The sequence below is a fragment of the Clarias gariepinus genome, chromosome 15 (assembly GCF_024256425.1).
Source record: "Clarias gariepinus isolate MV-2021 ecotype Netherlands chromosome 15, CGAR_prim_01v2, whole genome shotgun sequence".
NCBI classification, from domain to species: Eukaryota; Metazoa; Chordata; class Actinopteri; order Siluriformes; family Clariidae; genus Clarias; species Clarias gariepinus.
In genome coordinates, this window is record NC_071114.1 from 14,982,108 (window position 1) to 15,001,976 (window position 19,869).

General features: G+C 38.6%; 2 protein-coding genes across 8 annotated transcripts in view; one reads left to right on the forward strand and one right to left on the reverse strand.

The window, feature by feature from the left end:
* Nucleotides 1-2,144: 2,144 nt before the first annotated feature.
* On the forward strand, nt 2,145-9,303 carry hnrnpm (heterogeneous nuclear ribonucleoprotein M). The gene is made up of 16 exons (XM_053513162.1): nt 2,145-2,363; nt 3,237-3,412; nt 4,859-4,911; nt 5,599-5,606; nt 5,706-5,799; nt 5,892-6,125; nt 6,287-6,440; nt 6,539-6,588; nt 6,670-6,730; nt 7,086-7,187; nt 7,271-7,312; nt 7,443-7,514; nt 7,597-7,701; nt 7,784-8,370; nt 8,462-8,513; nt 8,925-9,303. Exons 1-16 carry the CDS (start codon nt 2,299-2,301, stop codon nt 9,086-9,088), a joined length of 2,019 nt encoding a protein of 672 aa, XP_053369137.1. The 5' UTR covers nt 2,145-2,298; the 3' UTR covers nt 9,089-9,303.
* A 482-nt stretch (nt 9,304-9,785) lies between these two features.
* rabgap1l (RAB GTPase activating protein 1-like) overlaps nt 9,786-19,869 on the reverse strand; it is a 114,652-nt gene continuing 104,568 nt past the window's right edge. For 3 of the 7 annotated variants that reach the window (XM_053513154.1, XM_053513157.1, XM_053513158.1), the window contains 6 exons: nt 15,070-15,180; nt 14,864-14,968; nt 14,209-14,292; nt 13,985-14,056; nt 12,882-13,079; nt 9,786-11,704 (listed from right to left, as the gene is read on the reverse strand). In XM_053513154.1, coding sequence (XP_053369129.1) covers nt 11,570-11,704; nt 12,882-13,079; nt 13,985-14,056; nt 14,209-14,292; nt 14,864-14,968; nt 15,070-15,180 — 705 coding nt within the window. In that variant the 3' untranslated portion in view covers nt 9,786-11,569. Of the gene's footprint in view, nt 11,705-12,881; nt 13,080-13,984; nt 14,057-14,208; nt 14,293-14,863; nt 14,969-15,069; nt 15,181-18,995; nt 19,846-19,869 lie in introns of those variants that run through there. The other 4 variants (XM_053513159.1, XM_053513160.1, XM_053513155.1 and 1 more) reach the window with 4 other exon arrangements.

A 19,869-nucleotide genomic window follows, 5' to 3' on the forward strand; every position in this document is an offset into this window, starting at 1 on the left:
GATGCACCTGATTCTGTGTAATTTAATCATTAATTGAATTGGGGCGTGTTCAAAATAATAGCAGTGAGGAGTTCAATTGGAGAGGTAAATTATTCTGTGAACAACAGGTGTCAAACAAGTTCCCCTTATTTAAGGATAAATACAGAGAAGGTTGTCCTGTGCATTTCTCTCTGAAAATCTGAATAAAATGGGTTGTTCCAGACATTGTTCAGAAGTTAATTAGAGATGAAAAAAACAAAGAAGTGCAAAAAATTAAAGGCTGCTCTGCTAAAATATCAAATGCTTTAAAATGGAGATCAAAACCAGAAAAAATTGAAAGAAAAACTACCATTCAAATGGATCGAGGAATATCAAATTAGGCAGACTCAGCCAATGATTAATTCCATCATGGTCAAAGAACACCTAAAGTTACCTGTGAGTACTGTTACTATTAGAAGACGGCTATGTAAAGCCAAGCTATTAGCAAGAAGTCACTTTGAAAAAAAAAAAAGACGTGCTGAAGAGGTTACAGTTCGCAAAAGAACACATTGACTGGCCTAAAGAGAAATTGTGCAATATTTTGTGGACTGATTAAAGCAGGATTGTCCTTTTTGGGTCTAGAGGGCGCAGACTTTCATGCAACCCCCAAACACTGAATTTAAGCCACAGTACACTGTGAAGACAGTGAAGCATGGAGACACAAGCATCATGATATTAATTATCTCATGCTTCTTGTACTATGGTGTTGGGCCTATTTATCACATTTTAGGGATCATGGATTAAAATGAGTACATCAGAATACTTAAGGAGGTCATGTTGCCTCATGCCGAATAGGAAATGCCCTTGAAATGGGTGTTTCAACAAGACAAGGACCCCGAACACACTAGTAAGCAAGCAGCATCTTGGTTCCAGACCAATAAGATTAACGTTATGGAGTGGCCAGCCCAATCCACAGACTCTAATCCATTAGAAAACACGTGGCCTGACAATAAAAATGCTGTTTGTAGTAAATGCTGTGGCATGTAGTACAATTGTCACAGATGTAAAGCAGTTCTCAGAAAGCATGGTTATGCAACTAAATATTAGTTCAGAGATGCACGAGTAAGATTAAACTTCAAGCTTTTTTGTTTAAAAGGTAAATTCATTACTTTGTAAAGATCAATGATGACACTGCTATTTTTTAAAACAGATATAATTATAAACTATAAAAATATTTGTTTTTCTTCACTTTCTGTAAACTAATAATCCATTTAGCACATTTTTCTTCGTGTTGTGATTTTATTTAAAAGTTATTATATGGATATAGAGCTTTACTCACTTTTTTCAACACACTGCTATTATTTTGAACACAACTGTATGTGCAAATACGACATGGAGATAATTACTTGTTTTTTTTTAACAGTTAATGTAATTAATATTTCACAACTCTTTGCATTCTGAGTTATTCTTGGCCCAAAGAAACCTGATCATATCCTGTGTAACATAAATTTAAAAGAACAGAAGTCATTTTTATCCCTTTGCCCTTTTGTTAGAAAAAGAGGCAAGCACATAAAGTTTATTCTTAGGGGGAAACCATATTTGTAATATGGTTGCACTTGAAAAAAAAACAGGACACTTTAACATAAATAGAGCAATTTTTTAAAAGGAAACTATAGTTTTTTTTTTTAGAAAACATTGATCTCCATTGGATATCTTGAGTCATGGGAGTCAATTCTAAAAAGATCTGATGATAAGATTCTGAATAATCTGATTAATATAAACTTGTCTGACTATTTATAAAACCACACACACACACACACACTCACACAGTACTGTCCAATTTTTTACATTTTTTAATAGAAATGTTATACATGTTTGTTTATTTTATGTTTAGCACTGTCGCCTTGCAACTCCAGGGTTGAGGATCCTTCCTCGGGTCTGTGTATGTGGAGTTCAGTGGCTATAACTTTTTTTTTTATAGATTTTTATAGGATTTGTTTAAATGTATAACCTTTTTTCACAAACAAAAAATTTCATATATACACAATATATACATGCAGTATATTCCTCTACAAAGCAGCTCACTGTAAAGAAAGTATCTGAATCGCTCCATCACGTGACTCACTCGGCTCCTTTGATTCAGGTGTATGACTCGTTTCCCATCATGCCCCACTCTCCTCAAATATCCATTTCGTCGCTCCGCCGCCATTTCAAACGTCCCGGAACAAAGCGCACAGATTAGCACAGTGCTACCGCGCTACTTTACAAAAATATAATCTGTTATTTTAGCTGTTAAACAGATTTTTTTTTTTCAATTACTTGTTTTTGGTGTTAGTTTGCATGTCAGAAAAAGAAGAAACGCCGAAAATGTCGTCTGATGCTGCAGCAGAGAAACCAGGCCAAGGGTAACTTCAATAACCTTAACTACAAAAACACTTTTTTTTTGGTAACCCAGTTAATTAAAGTGTTTTATAGTACGTCGTTATTTTATGTTTCACAGTATTTTGTGCCGTAACGTATTAAGCGTTCAGGTTGTTAAGTGAGAAGAGAACGCTAACTAGCTGGCTAGGTTTGCTAACAAAGCCGTGGGGCGCGTGGGCCTACTGCGTTCCCGGATGTTGTTTACATAATATTAAAATCAAGTAATCTAGCTAACTTAACCAGTAATATGATTGTAAAAGTGGAATTTTAAAACCGACGTTTAAATGTTGACGTTAAAAGCATGTCTGTGGAACAATTCGACTTTTGTTGGCGCTTTTTTTTAAGTCGTATACAGAAAGCTGTTTATTGTTCGTTATCTGGTTAACTGTAACTAGCAGCAGTGTAGCCGTTACGCGTTTAAACCAGGCTAACGTCTAAATGCAGTGTGTAATGCTGCTTGTATTAAATACGTGACGATGCGGCACTAACAGCCTGGCTGTGCGTGAAGTCGCCGATTTTCCCCTCCAGGCCTGGACCTGCTCAGGAAACCAGGCGCACACTGAGGGAAGATTTTATACGCTTTCTGTAACACTCACGTTTCTGTGAATTTGTCATAAATTAGTCAGAATATACAAATCTGCTATTAAACCTTCTTTTTAAAATGTATGAATAAAATAACTTGAAAAAAATGCATTAAATTTGACTTTTTTCACTAATCAAAGATTCCTGGCAGAAACACACTTCTAATTATTGTTACTCTTTTAGAAGATGATTATTAAATGGAGTTTGGAGGATCTACAAACACAAATTAAACATGTCAAATATGTGCTTTTTTCTATTTAAAAAAAAAAATTAAGAAATGCACTGAATGGAAAGCCCGGCCATGAGTCCAGGAAGGAGAGGTCATCTAAGCGAGGCGGCGGTGGTAGATACGAGCCGTACGCCAACCCCTCCAAGAGATATCGTGTTTTTGTGAGCAACATTCCTTATGATGTCAAATGGCAGGCGCTGAAGGACCTAATGAAGGAAAAAGGTAAGACTCTGTAAGAAAAAGTACTGGGTTTGATTGGAGGATTTGTTCCCACTTGAGACATCAGTGTAGGGTGTTTAGCAAAACCCTGTCAGGTTGGTGCCGCTTGAAGGCGGCTGTGTAGCAGTTATATAATGCATTCGTTGTTGTGGTTGTGTATTGGCTTAAATTCCTTTTTGTACATGGATGCAGTAATGTGCTCCTATAAGACTGGAAATAATGGCACTTTAAGTGGCGTACAATCCCTGGAGAGCTTTCTATGAGCTCTTTAAGGTTTCTCATTTTGTATTCGGGTTCATGTTTTAGGGGCCCCCATCGTGTCACCCCTTTAAACCAATATAGTTCAGCCTGGCCTTTTGCTGGCTAGGATTTCATTTTAGTTCCAGTTATGAATGAGAAATGGACATACAATTATGTCTTGATGAATTCCATGTTTTCCTATAAAGTTGTTGTACAACACTTAAATATTCATATTAAAATCCTCAGAGCAAGATCTTTGGCCGATTCAAGGGTCATAGGCCCAAAGAGTTAAGATTTTGTAGTTACTTATTTATTTTAAGGAAGCCTCCATGGCTTATGGTGTGCAAGCATGAGGAATATATTTCGTGTCATTTGGAAATTGTTGCTTGTAGAATTAAATTGCATTCTCTTTTTTTAGGTATACCAGAGTGAATGTTGTCACAGCAGAACTTCACATTGTACCTTTGCCTGGAAGTGTCAGTTTTGTTGGGGTACAGGTCTACAGAACAAAGCAGCTTCTTAAGCTCGTCTCTTTCACATCTGAGAAATGGGCAGACCATTGACTGCATGGTTGATCTTGTTGGCATTACCATGTTTTGTTATAAAACAAAAAAGAAAAAAAGGAAATATGTGGCTGCCTTTTAGGTGTTAACAGTCCTTGAAGAATAACAGTGAGTTCCAAGGCCTCTACTGGCATTACTGTGATTTTACTTTTAGCGGAGCCTGTTTGGTCTCAATTCTGAGTTACTTTAGTTAATCATAGATGGTGCCATTGTGGTTGGATATTCAGTTGATACGCTATTGAGAACTGGCTTGTTTAAGACTAAACATGCTTGTTTTAAATGTGTTGACTGGTGGTACAGGTAGCTCGCTAAATGTGATCACACCAACCTTCCAAACCTTGTGTTAGTTGTCTAGTGGAAATACACCCAAAAGGCAACGTGTCAAATTCATAGTGGTGGATTGAGAGGTCGTAAATCTTCCGGTCATTTATGGTCTTGAGGTTTCGAGCAAGGACAGCTTAAGAAGTAATTTTTAAGATGACAGCTTGCTTCATGTAGACCTGTACCAGAATTGTGGTGCTGGGGAGAGGCTCTGGACTAGCAAGCCGAGCTCACTTTCACTGCCTGGTTGTTTGTCTGCTCTAAACTCCAATTGTTTTCTCGGCTTCTCTCCCTTGGTGTGTGTCTTCTGGAATCTGATTTGTAGTGGGTGAGGTAACGTACGTGGAACACTTAATGGACGCGGAAGGCAAATCAAGGGTAAGTGCAAGAGACGAACCTCCATTTGTCCGCTTGAGTTTTCTCACTACATCTCCTTTATGTGGGGCATTCAGACTTGGGTTTGAGAGTTGAAAATGCCACCGTGGGTGAATTTTGGCTGAATGTGGATGCTGACTGTGGTTCAGAGTGGAGCCGCAGGGGGTGGTTTTTTATTTTATTTTTTTCAGCTCCATGGTAATTCTGGATCGTGTGCTACAGTTCAGTCCCACTGTGGGCAGCAGTTTGAATTTTACATTTATTTATTTTTACTCTAACTGAGGACTGAAAGTAGTGAGTGGTGTTCAATAGATGATGGTTAGTAAGGCTTCAGTGAGCATTAACAGTGAATAACAGCTACTCACTTTAAGTGGAGTTAAGGGAAGGAGATTTTTATTTTTTTTTGTATGAGAATTGTTAAAATATTTAAGTTTCTGGATGCTGTATTTATTAAATGACATGAAATTAAGTTCTGAAACTTTTAAATGATGAAAGAACCCCACAAATACTGATGTAAAATGACTTGTAACATTTTAATGTTTTTTTTTTTTTTTCCTTTTTTGGGAGGTTTTTTGGTATACAATCAAGAATGTATTAATGATGTAATACATTTCTGTCACTGTTGTCTAATTGTTGCCTCTTGTGTTTTGTGCTCCTCTTCCCCATGCTCATGTTCTGTATCATCCAAAGGGATGCGCGTATGTATTTTATTTATTTATTAATTTTTGCTTACTTGTGGAAAAAATTTACTTGGTTCTTTTCATCACTTTTTTTCATTTCTCTTCTTGACCTTGCAGGGTGGTTGAGTTTAGAACTGAAGAGTTAATGAAGAAGGCTGTGGAAAAGGTCAATAAACACAACATGAATGGACGTCCTTTAAAAGTGAAAGAGGTCAGACATTTGCATTAACATTTGCACTTCAATTTCATGTATGCCACCTCTTTGTTACTGTGGCTAATGTGTGATGCTGGTGCTATTTGCAGGACCCAGATGGAGTGATTGCCCAGCGTGAAGCCCAGAGGTCTCAGGGTGGTGGTGGAGGACCTCCTGGTGGTATGGGTGGAGGGATGGGGGGTGGAATGGGTATGGGTCCCGGACCTGGTGCTCCTCCCATGGTCAACATCCCGCCGAGTCTCCTGAACAATCCAAACATTCCTAATGAGATCATCCATGGCCTTCAAGCTGGCAAGATCGGAAGTACAGTTTTTGTGGCAAATGTAAGTTGTAAATTACTTGCTTGGTCAATATGGTAGTTGATCAAATACAAACCTACTTCGGATCACTTTCCATTGTAAATGTTTTATTTAATACTAGAGCTCATGCAAGCCCTGATGGGTTTGTTCTGCAGTGTATACTCAATGTAGATTTTCTTTCGCAGCTTGATTACAAGGTGGGCTGGAAGAAGCTGAAGGAGGTGTTTAGTATGGCTGGGGTCGTCGTTCGCACCGACATCCTAGAGGACAAAGATGGCAAGAGCAGGGGCATGGGGACAGTCACCTTTGAGATGCCCATTGAAGCTGTGCAAGCAGTCTGTATCCTTTAAATTTGAACTGCAGGATTTGTATTTTGTTGTGATTGTGCCCATTTCTGTATCATTTCTGTCTTGTCAACTCTCCTTAACTTGCGTTAGCCATGTTCAATGGCCAGCTCCTGTTCAATCGAACCATGCATGTTAAGTTGGTGAGTGATCAGTTCCTACTAAGAGCTCTTGGCTTAAAAATCTTAACATATGACAAATGTTTACCATGTTTTTAATTTCAGGATGAGAAATCAATGCCCAAGGGTGACTTTGCACCCCCTGAGAGACCACCTGCACTGCCCCGTAAGTAATCCTGTAATCCTAATTGATATTGTGTAAACCCCTTGTCTGCAAAATACGGCTTGTATATTTGATTACACAAAGGAACCTTATAAAATAGCCTGCATGGAAGGTACAACTTTTTATTTTAACAAAATATAATCAGTGTTAGTAATCGTTAAGTGGTAAATCGTTTTTAGAAATGGTTAAATGGTTGAAGCTAAAAAAACCACAAAACAGTATTACTTCAGGTTGAATAGAAATAGAAAGAAATCGTTGTTAGTTTGCTATTATACATACAAGTTTTTGTATGATTAGTGATTATACAGGCCTGAATTTTGTGCAGTCGAGTGTAAACCTCTTCTCTGTTCTCATGCAGGTGGTCTGAGTGGTATTGGTCTGGGATTGGGGCCTGGAGGACAACCCATTGATGCTACACAGCTGAATCGTGGTGGAGGGATGAGCAATATGGGACCTGGAGGTGAGAGCCTTACTTTAATTTGTGTTTCTTTTCTTGTCATTTTTCCATTCATTCTCACTGACACCCCACTCATTTTTGTTTAGGAATGGATGGAATGGGATTTGGTGGCATGGGTAGAATGGGAGGTATGTTTCATACATCATTCCATTTTCATTTCCAGTCCATTCATAGTTAAAAGTTTTGCTGTAAGTACTCGTTTCGCCAGTTAAGAAAAATCTTTTTTTTTTTAATTTTTTTTTTTTTTTTTTTTTTAAGGAATGGATAATTTTGGAGGTGGAATGAACAACATGGATCGTTTTGGGCCATCAGGAATGGGGAGGATGAATGGTGAGTTGCAGAATTGTGTAGGAAGTTATGATAAATGTTTTATATCTCCTTCCACTTACTCTACTGGACTTGTTTTTCCCAGACATGGATCGTGGAATTGGCGCTGCCTTTGACAGAGAATTTGGTGGCCGCAGTGAGATGGGCATGTCCCGCAATAACTTTGGGGACTCCTTTGACAGAGGAATGGGTTAGTTAGCAATGAAGCTGTGATTCCTTATAGTTTCCACAAAATTTTCTGAAGTGCAGACTGAGAGTTCCCTGTTTTGCAGGTAACTCCATGGGAATGGATCGCATGAGCTCAGGCATGGACAGACTTGGTGCCAACATGGATCGCATGGGCAGCCTGGACAGAATAGGGATGGATCGCATGGACCGTGTGTCTGACCTGGACAGGATGGGTTCTAGTTTTGATCGCATGGGCTCAGGCATGGATCGTCTGGGGCCCAGCATGGACAGGCTGGGATCAGGCCTAGACCGTATGAGCTCAGGTCTGGACCGCCTGGGTCCATCCAATTTTGACCGTCTAGGCCCGTCCAGCCTGGACCGCATGAGTGCAGGCATGGACTTCACCTCACCAATGGGCATGGACAGGATGAATACTGGTCTCGACCGCATGGGCTCCAACTTTGAGCGAATGGGCTCGGGTGGGCTGGACCGTTTCCCAGCCCCGGGGATGGACCGCATGGGTTCCAGCATTGACCGAATGGACCGCATGGGCTCTGCTGGTGTAGGAGGGCAGTTTGATCGAGGTGCAGATATGGACCGTGGAAACTTTGGCAGCTTTGGCTCAGTGGGACAAGGAGGACCGGGAGCTGGAGTCAATGCCAGAAAGGGCTGCCAGATCTTTGTCAGAAATGTAGGTCCTTTCAAGGCAGCTTTAAATTGAATTATGTACGTTTTGTGAAAATGTAAACAAATTTCTTACGCTGGAATGTGTTTCTCTGCAGCTGCCATTTGATTTTACATGGAAGATGCTGAAGGATGCCTTCAATTCATGTGGTGAGACACCAACCTAAATGAGCATTTCCAAATGTCTGGTCTAAGCAGCTTAGCAGTCTTTTAAGCTTTTCACACTGCGTAATAAATATATATATATATTTTTTAAATGGTGCCAACAAAATTGTTTTTGAAAAACATTGTTCATAAACTGATATTTAAGTCAAGGTATCATGTAAAAAAAAAAAACCCTAATTTTAAAGCGAGACCTATCTCTATTGTTTTACAATCACTAAGGTATACTTTAATTAAAAACTTTACGTACTGTCAGGTACATGTCTAATTCCTTATTTAGCATGCAACATGTTCAGGTCCTTGTGCCGCCTTAGTTGACAAGTTATCAAAAGTTTTAAGGTCAACTAACAAGGAAGCAATAACTGTTATAACACAAATATTTTTTTGTATTTACACTAGGTATGGTGCAGTATGCTGATATTAAGATGGAAAACGGCAAGTCAAAGGGTTGTGGCGTGGTGCGCTTCGACAGCCCTGAAACAGCAGAACGCGCTTGCCGCACCATGAACGGCTATCGACTTAATGGGAGAGAGATTGATGTGAGGATTGACAGAAATGCGTAATCCACCAGAGATCCTACCCCCTGTTTGCCTTCTCAACTTCTATACAGAGCTCTCAACCCTTCATTACATTTCTACTGGTGCAGTTTTAGTTTTTGCTTGCTTAAAAATTTTTAGAGACCAAATTTTATTTTTCTTACCCTCCCCATGTTTTATCCTTAAGTTACTCAGAAATGACCTTTTGTTAAAGATTTGCCAATAAATCTCAAATGTTGAGACATTGCTGTTTGCTTTTTCTGGAGTTTAAGTTTCCAACATGCTACAGCAGGCTGAAGATCAAGTACTGTTATTCCTAATTTTATTATTATGGAGGGCAAATGCAGTTTTTGCAATAAATACAACAGTTACTTCTGTCTGTATTACAAATACTTAATTTTCTCAACTGTGTTAAAGTTTCAGTTGATGGTGCTTTTAAATAATTTCTTATAAGAAACCACATGAAAGCAGGAACAATAAACAAGTGCAATGTTGCCAAGGGCTGTTTTAAGGGTTAAATAACTTAGCAGTTATTTCACCCTCAGAGCAAAAGTAGAACAAAGGACTTGAAGTATTCTAAAAAAATTCTACTTTTGCATGCCCATTGGATTGAACCCAGAAGTCAGATTGCAACAGTTTGACTTAATGACACTGAATAAAACACCAGAAACTAACATTTCAAACATTCAAAACTACTATGTAAATGACACAAAGATGAACACAATTCTTTAACAGATCAAGAATTAGGGTTTATTTGTCACATAGTTATTTCAACTGAAACAGGTTGGTGTAGCCAGCTTACACAGACAAATCTAATGAGCTCAGAAGGAATGTCTCTTGTTCTAATCCATCACCCAGAGTGATATACTCTGAAGAAAAGATTGCACTTGAAAGCGGTTAATATTTAAGTAATGTTTGGCTTACAAAATAGGTAAGCATACATATTTTGACCACAGTTAAAAAAAAGTATTCACAATAAAGACATCTTGTGTTAAGATCCATGCGATTTAAACAACTCTGAGTCACAAATGCAGACCTATAAGGAGAAGTGACAAACCCTTGGTATAGAGACAGACACTGAAGGTTGTTCTGTTTGTCCTAGGGTTTAACTGCAGTAATGAATGTACAACACTCAATATCAGCATGATTTTCTTAAACTTGGACATGGGAACATCTGCAAGGAATTCTTGGCACATTTATGATGCGTCTCCTGCTATAGGGGAACACACTGTTTTCCCAATAGTGGGTGACTTTATGTTAAAGTACAGTGTGTACAAACCACTGCTTTGCAGGAAGGAGTCTCCAGCTCACTAACCCGAGTGCAGAGTGTGTGAGAGCGCTGTGCTGTCACTGGCTCGCTCGGTCATCATGGCTTCAGCTACTTGGGAGAGTTAAGAGCAGAAGCAGGAATGTCGTTTCATAGTCATATACAACACTGTGCAGAACACTGCGCTTTAAGCTGCTAATATTTACATTATTTCAAATTCAAAAATGGTTAAAAAAAGAACTTTTTTCAGAACTGTACAAGATTAAAAAAAATTAGTTTAAACACAATACAATTACATTAGTTATTACTACATAGAAAAACAGGGATATATTGAGTCTGGATGCAGTATTCCCCCTCTTAAATAAAAAAAAACTACAGTTATAAATGTGTAGATAAACTCTAAAGATAAAATTTTATTAGTAATGTTATATAGGAATTCCACCTTTAAACATATAACAGTCAACGCAGGTAACCGAATTCAGTACCCTGCAGTACTGAAAACCACCACAAGGTGGAACTGCTGCACTGCCCAAGACGCTGCTTCTGCATATTCCAGTATATTCCTACCTGCTGTCTTCCAATATACAGAGAACTCTGAATAGATATGACCTCTGATTGAGACATGTGCAATGGAGTGGTCACTTACACCAGAATTCTCTCTCTCTCGTAAACACAAACACACACACAAAGAAAAAAAAATCTCTCTGTGCATCAACCTTAAACTTGTGAAAACGATTTGTTGTTTGGCATCATGTAAACATGTTTACCAGTGTTTTAGAGGACATTTGTAATGTAATTCAGACATTTTGTGCTTGACAGTAATAAACAGGAATTTTTCCTTAATGTAGTAATATCCTGTTAGACCACTTAACCTTACTAACGAAAGGACGAGTTGGAGTGGGCAACATTTTTCTTAAACACTCTGACCGACAGATAAAGGTCATGAAAATATTTGCTCACATTCCTGTCAAATAGTGATAATTCCATAAAGTTCCACACATTTGGCATTCATAGAATAAAATCTGCTTTCCCACAGACCTTAAGCTAAACCAACAGTACTCTGGTCTACAGATCAGCAGTTCAGGTGGTTCTTCCTTCCTGTCCACCCGTCTCCCTCAGTATGAGAGGGAATACTGCATTACCACACTGTGTTTAGAAACATTCAGACATCTGTGTCCTTCCCATGCAGGCGCCAGGCAGTGGATCTGTTCCTGCCTCGCTGGCTGAGGCCTGTATCTGTCCTACTGGCCCTCTTTAGGTGATGAAGGCACCTGACTGCTCGCTGAATTCTTTAAGGAGCCCAGGGTTTTACTAAACCAGGAGTTTTTGGCAGCTTGGACTTCATTCATCAGGACTCCTTTCTGATGCTCCAACTCCTGTTTGGGGGGGGGGGGGGGGGGGTAATTAAAAAATAAAAAAAAAGCTTAAAAGTCAAAATGAGTAGAAAGTATTACGCAATCATCACCAGGAAGAATAAATAACTCAAACTGATTCTTAAGTAAAAGAGCAACTAGTCAATCAAATATTTCCTTTGGTAAAAGATCCAAGTCACAGATGTTTCACTTCACTAAAGCAGAAATGTCTCATTAATCTCATTAAGTACTTCATTTATAAAAGTAAAAATACTTTACGAACGAGTCACAAATAAAACATTTCCCCAATCACACACTGTTTTCAGCTCCTGATTGTAAATGTTACTATGGTTACATCTGTGCATCTTTAACCAACAAAACATTTGAAGACATTAATCACGAATAATTAAAGAACAGCTTCTTTCTTAATGTCTCAAATGGTGACTGATTTAATAACTGATGAATGCCTAAAGCAAATTGCTAGTTGATACAAAGTGAATTTCTGTATACATCAGATATACTTATGTATGTACATAAGCACATTTTTTCTTCATATATTTACCATGTGCATGATAATTGCACTAGCTTCATTTAAATGTTCAAATTTAAAGCCTTTTGAATGAGAATGCTTGGAGTTCCACATGCTATGTTGCCTCACATGTCCACGTTCTATGAGCTTCATAATAATACAACACGAATTCCCGGAAAAAGTTGGGACCTTTTTTAAATTTGAATAAAGTGAAAAGCCTCTGCTGATCTTCACTTCGCTGTAGTAGACTTTCTAAGACGGCCCTTTTATAGCTAAACATGTTACAGACCTGATGTCAATTAACTTGGTTGAATCTTTTCAAGATTTCTTGCTTCTTCAGCCCTTTGTTGTCCCCGTCCCAACTTTTTGGAGAACTGTAGCAAGCATCAAATTTAAAATGAGCTCATTTTGCGCATAAAATTTCTCAGTTTTGTTCTCTATTGTGAATAAAATATTGGCCCATCTGATTTAAAAGTCTTTTAGTTTTTTGTTTATTCAAATTCCGGTCATCATCAGTATCATATAAACCTGGCAACTGAAACAAAATAAACATGAGAAGGCCTGCAGCAGGATGAAAAAAAGGATCAGAGGGCTTAGGTCAGTGAGGCTGAGAGTGTGTGTGTGTGTGTGTGTGTGTGTGTGTGCGTGTGTGCGTGCTGTCTACACCCTGACCTGGATCCTGCACTTGGCCTCCACCAGCTGCAGTTTGGTCTGAGCCAGTTCTAGCTCTAGCTCCCTCAGCTGAGCCTTTAGGGAATCCTTCTCCTCGTCCAGGTCCGTGTCACGGTTGTCCTGCGTCACCGCTGGGACGTGCAGGGGGCTGTCCTTACTGAACACCTCCCGACATCGCTCACACGCCATCACTTTACTCTGACAGAGTGTGGGCACAAACACGCACACCAATAAGATTTAAGGTTCCGAGTTTTACTAAATCAGTGTGAGCTACAAACAGGATTATGATTAAACTCTTTATCGGGTTGCAGATACTGATGTGGGTGTAAAGTAATTTGCATTGCATAACCGAACTGGATTTTTTTTTCATTCAGTATAAGCGTGACTGTAAGGCTAAATGTCCACTGTGTGCAGCAGAATGCCTGCCTGTACGGGGAACTCAGGAACGCCAATTAGTTTAATCTGCAGGATTTTGGACTGTGGGAGGAAACCATAGGAACAGGGAGAGCATGCAAACTAAATGCACACAGACCCGCAGGTGGCAACACTCGACCCTGGATATGCGAAGCTACAGTGCTAACCGCTACATCACAGTGCCACTCTGAGCTAATGATTTTTGTGAAAATATTTCCTTCTAGCCAGTTTAGTGCAGCATCACATGAAAAGCATTCCTGCTCAACAAAGCATTTACATACAGTACAAATGTAAAAAAACTCAAGTGAAAACAGAGTCCCAGGCAGAACTTTATACAGGCAGTAAAATGCAAATAACCATGACGGAGCATGGAATAGAAAAAAGTTTTTTTTCCCTGATTGGTCAACACTACATGACTGCTGCTTGTTATTTGCATGAAGCTAAAGACTAGCTCTGAATTTCTCACTGTGTCATGACTGAAGCTCGTGCAGCTTGCTATCCCACAATACACTTTTCACTCCCACTGCCCTGCTGGAAACGAACGGGAGTGAACTTTCACATTTGCTTGCAGTGGACATGCTGCTTAACAAGCTTTGATTGAAATAGTACAGAATGACAAAAAAAAGTCTCCCTTTTCCTGAACCTGACAAACATTTTAATGCACCAGGATAAGAATACAGATGTTTTACCTTCACGATATCCAGCTCCTCCTTGTTGGAGGCCTGTTGTTTCTCCAGCCGGGTGCTCAGCTGAGAGCAAATCTGGGACGGAAAATATGAAACTTTAGCAGCTTTCAGCTAACAGAACTCCACATTCGTCTCAAGAGAAGCAGGAGAAATAAGGCACATAGTGAAAAGCAGAGACATATAGATGTCAGGAATCAGAAACGGTACACAAAACTGCGCATACTTACCTGTTTATACTCGGCAATGATGGCTGTGGTCTTCTTAATCTCAGACTCTGCTTTTTCCAACTCTCTTCTGAACACCTCCTTTAGCTACATAAATGAAAAGAGGAATATATTATGACTCAGTGATGTGTGAAAACCCAAAGAGGGTTTCAATTTCGAGAAACCCCAGCATAGTCAAAAACACTGTAGGAAAAATCATTTAGCTGAGAATATTAAAGGAAAAAAAAAAAAATCAGGTGTGTATTCTAACTAATCTGAAACCCCGTCATCTGTAGAGCATGCTGAGCCTGGCGTCGCTTACAGCTTATTCAAGCTAAAAACATTTCTTCCTTCACCAACCTCTTTTCCTTTCTCTCTCAACTTAGTAGAACAAAAAAAAAGGAAAATAAATGAACATGTAATGCCAATACACAAAATCCTTCACACTGGAGACTTTCTAGAGTCGGAAAACAAAATACAGCTTTAACGCTGCTTCAGAACCCTGACACTGGAGACTCCTTCCTTAAAAGCTGAATGTGAAAGTTGACGTAAGAGTAATTATACATTTGTATTGGTTTACATAAAAGCATTTTATACCAATAATGTCATTTAGCTCAGCACAGCTTCAGACAGATTTACTGAGAAACAGAAGCATGTGTAATTCATTTTGAATGTAGACCTGAGCCGTCTCTTCCTCCTGTCTCCTCTTCTCTTCTTCCGTCTCCACCAGACGTTGCTTTGTGCTCAGCAGCTCTTTGTTCAACACGTCGGCCTTGTCCTCCGCCTAGACAAACACACAGCTCTGTCTCAGTACTGCAGCAACAAGTTTTTTTTTTTTCTGTCATGTGTACAATATATAAAAGTGAAGGAAGGGAAGGTGCAGACCTGGTCTAAATCATTTCGCAATGCAATCTTGCTCGTGACCAGCTCGTGGGCGAGGTCATCGTTCTCCTGCTCCAAACGCATGCTGGCTTCCTGTAGCCGGCGATTCTCCCTCTGGATAAAACACACACACACGAAAGGACACACACACAAACAGCTTAGTATTATCATAAAGTGCATTAAAAATGCAGACTTGCCAGGATCAGCGCACACACATAGGAAACTACCTGGTCTACAGATAAGCTTAAAAGCCAGAGAAATACATGGAGACAGTTTTAAACTTCCTGAATGATGGTCAGTAAAAAAATAAAAAATAAAAAAAATTGAGCCACTAAAGCTCGTGGATGCTGAAAGCTCACAACTAGTTTACTATTAAAATGGAGAAATAAGGCCAGTGTGGCTTGCTCGCTCACAGAGAGATACAGTAGCTTGTGGGTTTTTTGTGCTCTAAAAACTATAGCACCAAATTTCAGAGAAAACACACTTCAGAAAGTTTGTCAGCAACTTTTGTTAACGGCATTTTTGCAGCTTTAGCACTGAACAGCCTCGATCCAGCCTTGATGGATCACAGACTAGATACAACAGAGTGACAAAAGGCAAGTAAAAAAGGCAAAGCTGGATGAAATTGACTTGCTGAAGCCTAATACACATATCAGTAATATAAATACAATCAACTACAAGCTAAACAGACGCATTTCGCTTGCATACAAAAGCCAACAGCAATTCCCAAAAGGAACAAATAGCAAAAACATCACTAGATAGCTTAAAGTATTTTCCTTCTGGCATCAAATTCTGCTCAATAAATGCTGTGTACATACACAATTCATAATCATCTGAGAAAGCAGGCCAAGGAAATATTTAGCATGACATGCTGTTGTTCAAATTTACACATAATTTTCTATCAGAATCTACATCCTCATGCCATATTAAACTAAAATTTTTTTTGTTTTTATCTGGGATGCAGAATTAAATGAGTACGGCAGAATGAAACAAGCTGCAAAATAGGATTGAGCAGGACACATATAAGCAGTAGCACATGACACACCAGGCTGAGCCGCAGCAGACAGGACTGAAAGCAGCATGCAGTGTTTTCTACAGAACCACAGACAGAATTCGGCCTTAAAACTATCAGAACAAACAGGTAGACTCGGAACCAAAGTAAGTTGTTTAAACGTAAACCTGTTTGATTTTCCATGTTTGCTTTTTTTTAATAGCATTTAACCCTCTCACTCTTTTCTAGAACCTTTTTCCACAAATTCACCAACACTTCATGCTGTAACACCAGGTTACAGCAAAATGTATTAAATTAAGATCATGAATCATGTAAATTTGAAGATACCTATTTGTAAAATAGCAAGAATATGCCATATTTACAGTCTTAGTCTAAATTACACTTTTCTATTAAGAACCGTGTTAAGGAAATTAAGACTAGAGCATCCTGCTACGTGGTGGTGATTTGTTATTAAACAGTAACCAAACCACAAACATTTTACATAACATTATGCAAGTCTTAATGCATCGGTAAAAAGAAAGAAAGTAACACGAATATGCAATTTGCAAACTCAGTAAGTCCTCCTATACTGTAAAGCCAGCTGGTTAAGTAACCCCCAGCACATTAGCACACCAGCATCACAGTTTGACATGATCTCAAAAGTCATTTAGTTTTGTGATGGTTAATTACACCTTATAAATGCAATTATGTTCATTACCAAAATTAGCCACCTTGACTTGATTTGCTTTTAGCATAGAAGCTAAAAGTGTGCAACTACCGCGCATCTCCCATGATACATACACATACACAATGATCAGCTATAACAGTGACCACCCGCCTCATATTGAGTAGGTCCCGCCTATTTCCACCAAAACCGTAAAACAGAGATGATCAGTGTGTTCTGACACCTTTCTATTGGAACCATCAATAACCTTTTCCTCAATTTGAGCTACAGTAGCTCTTCTATTGGATCAGACTACACAGGCCAGCTTTCACTCCACATGTGCATCAGTCAGCCTTGGCCACTCATGGCCCTGTTGCCAGTTCACTGTTTTCAGTTTTTTTTTACTTTTCCTTTTACATGGGAAAAACAGTGAACTTGTGACAGGGTCATTGGTGGCAAAAGGGGCAACCTCCTCAATATTAGGCAGGTGGTCATTACAGTATATATAGTCTGACATATCTACTACTAACAGTTCTAAAATCTACAGTCTTTTGAAAAATACACAACGGTGAAAAAATAACACTGGAGAAGGAGCTTCCTGGAAATGCTGACTGCCTAATTCTGGTTATAAACAGCACTGATTAGCCTTATATCCATTCTGATACAGCACATACCTTTCCAATAGCTTGCTCAAAGCATGAAGTTAATTGTGTGACTAAATCACACCTGGCCTAACAAGATTTCAGATATCTTTAGGCAGACTGACAGTTTCACCATCATGTTCATTAAACTGGCTTTTTACACAACATGATGTTTCTTACAGAAGAAAAAAAAAACATTTCAATGTCGTTGTAAAATATATGTATGGTATTCTAATAAACAGAATTTGGTAATTTTGGGAAAAAATCTTTTTGGCTTTTCATTGATAGCACTATCTAATGAGTCTTCCCAAACACAAAACAGATACAAATGTTGGTAATGATGTGCTTATGTGATCTGTTGATTAGCTGCATCTTGCAACTCAAGAATAAAACTAATAAAACATAGAGTACGGTATTAAAGGTGAGTGCAAAGTTCCCTTAATAAACAATATTAAACATTTACATATTTAAAAAAGGCTTGAACAATAAACAGTGATGCAATAACCAGAGTCAAAGCTAATTAAGAAGATGCATCAGCAGATTGAGGTACACTCTGGTCCAAAAGTTTTAACATAAAAGCTGGCTGTTTAACTGAGAATCCTGGAGAATCTACTGTACTGTACCACAAGTTTTCTGTCCATGACTATTCCAACCTTAGATTTACACTATGTTTTGGTCTGAAATGTCATGCATTACTTAACATGTTAATTTCTTTACTGACATACAAACATCTTTTATTTCTGTAACATTATTATTATTATTATTATTTTTTTTTTAAAAGCAGAAGTCACAATCTATATAAAAATCTGTATGTAAAGTTCCTAAGAATATTTTTTTGCATGTGCTGTAAACGGTACCCCAAAGTTCTCTCTATACAGAGGACATGAACACTTTTTTAGCAAAACTTTATTACAAAACATCCTCTACACAATTAACTGTCCTTGTAAACACATATAGACCCACTCATGATGGACTCATGTTAATATAACTGGGGTTGTGCACCTCAAATGCGTTCCTTAATGACATGGATTCACAGGAAATCAAATGTGCTTAGATCTGGGGATCTAATAGCAAAACAAAATGTGCGCTAAATATGAACATTTTCAGAAGACTGTTTGCTAAAAAAGTGTAAATTACCTGTTAGTATGAAGACTTTTTAAACACTCTCTATATATATTAAAAGAAAATGAGCTAAAGGTTTTACTCCAACATTTTACAATGAGGCCAGTACTGACTATTGAATCCCAACAACTCTGGAACTGAGTGGCCTTAGGCTGCTCCTCTAAATTACTTACAGCATCTGCATTATCAACATCGGAAGAACTGGCTTTGTGTGACACTGTCCACTCCCTCTAAGTGCTCTCACATGATACGCACACTGGCAAACATTCTGTTCATCAGGAAGAGGAAGACCAGTCATCTGACTCCCATTTCCACTCATCCTACACACATGCCTGCCTTGCTACTTGGTTTAACCATAAAGATCCACGCATGTGTCACACAGATTTTTTTCACAGCTAACAAACAGTAAGCCCATAAAGCACAGAACAGGAGAGAGGTTACAGCAGACATGCAGGAGAAAAAAAGCTTGTTAATAGCCAAAGAGGACCATTGGGTTTAGGGCTTACCTGGAACCGCTGTGGACTACCTATGATCTAGCACTAGAAAACACACACACCTCAGCAGCCCTCCTGAAGAAATCAGCACTGCTCCATCTCGACCCATTCTCACGCAGCATTGGGTAAATGGGGTGAGTGAGCAAAGCTCATTGGTTAAATGTGTGAGTGTTGCAGGAAGTAAACAGGAAGTCATGGAACGGAAATCACAGAAAGTTCAGCTTGCATCCAAAAGTCTTGCTTAAAAGCTTTTGAAAATGTGCCAACATGATAAAACCCCTAATTCACCATGAAACATTTCCTACAAAACAAATTTTATTAAATTATTACAAAAGAAAAATAAATAAAACATGCACTTCTATGATCAGAGTTACAAGACAAACAGTGGGATACACAACGAAGGCAATGAACAGAAATAAAATACTTCATGTTTATATAAAAAAACAATGTAATAAAAGATTTTGCAATACAGAACACTACAACTCAAACAAATTGAAGGTTACGTAATCTATTTAACAATGATGACATGACATTTAATCTGGTTTACAGTTAAACAAAACAAATAGTAAAATTCAAATTGTATTTCCCAAATAATAGCTGCTCGTGGAAACATTTCTGGCCTTTAGCTTATAAATAACAAAATGTCAGTATTTCAACAAAAATGAAACTTATTCTAAGTTTATGTAAAATTAATTGGTTCCTGAAGGAGTAAAATTAAATCAACAGTCCTCACAAGCACAGTCACCTTCTCTAGGTCAAAAAGTCAACCAAAAATAAAATCATAGCTATGCAAATGAGTCTCTTTTTCCCCCCCTTGTGCTGTGTGTGGCATGCCATGCTCTCCGCAGATCTCTATGCAGGCCTGAACTGGGACAGGGCAATGAGATGAAG

Excerpts from the sequence above, each read along its gene's own strand:
- hnrnpm (XM_053513162.1), top strand. The coding sequence starts at position 2,299 with ATGTCAGAAAAAGAAGAAACGCCGAAAATGTCGTCTGATGCTGCAGCA. Across the intron at positions 6,126-6,286 it reads GTACAGTTTTTGTGGCAAAT|CTTGATTACAAGGTGGGCTG; the intron begins GTAAGTTGTAAA and ends TTTCTTTCGCAG. Across the intron at positions 6,589-6,669 it reads GAACCATGCATGTTAAGTTG|GATGAGAAATCAATGCCCAA; the intron begins GTGAGTGATCAG and ends TTTTAATTTCAG.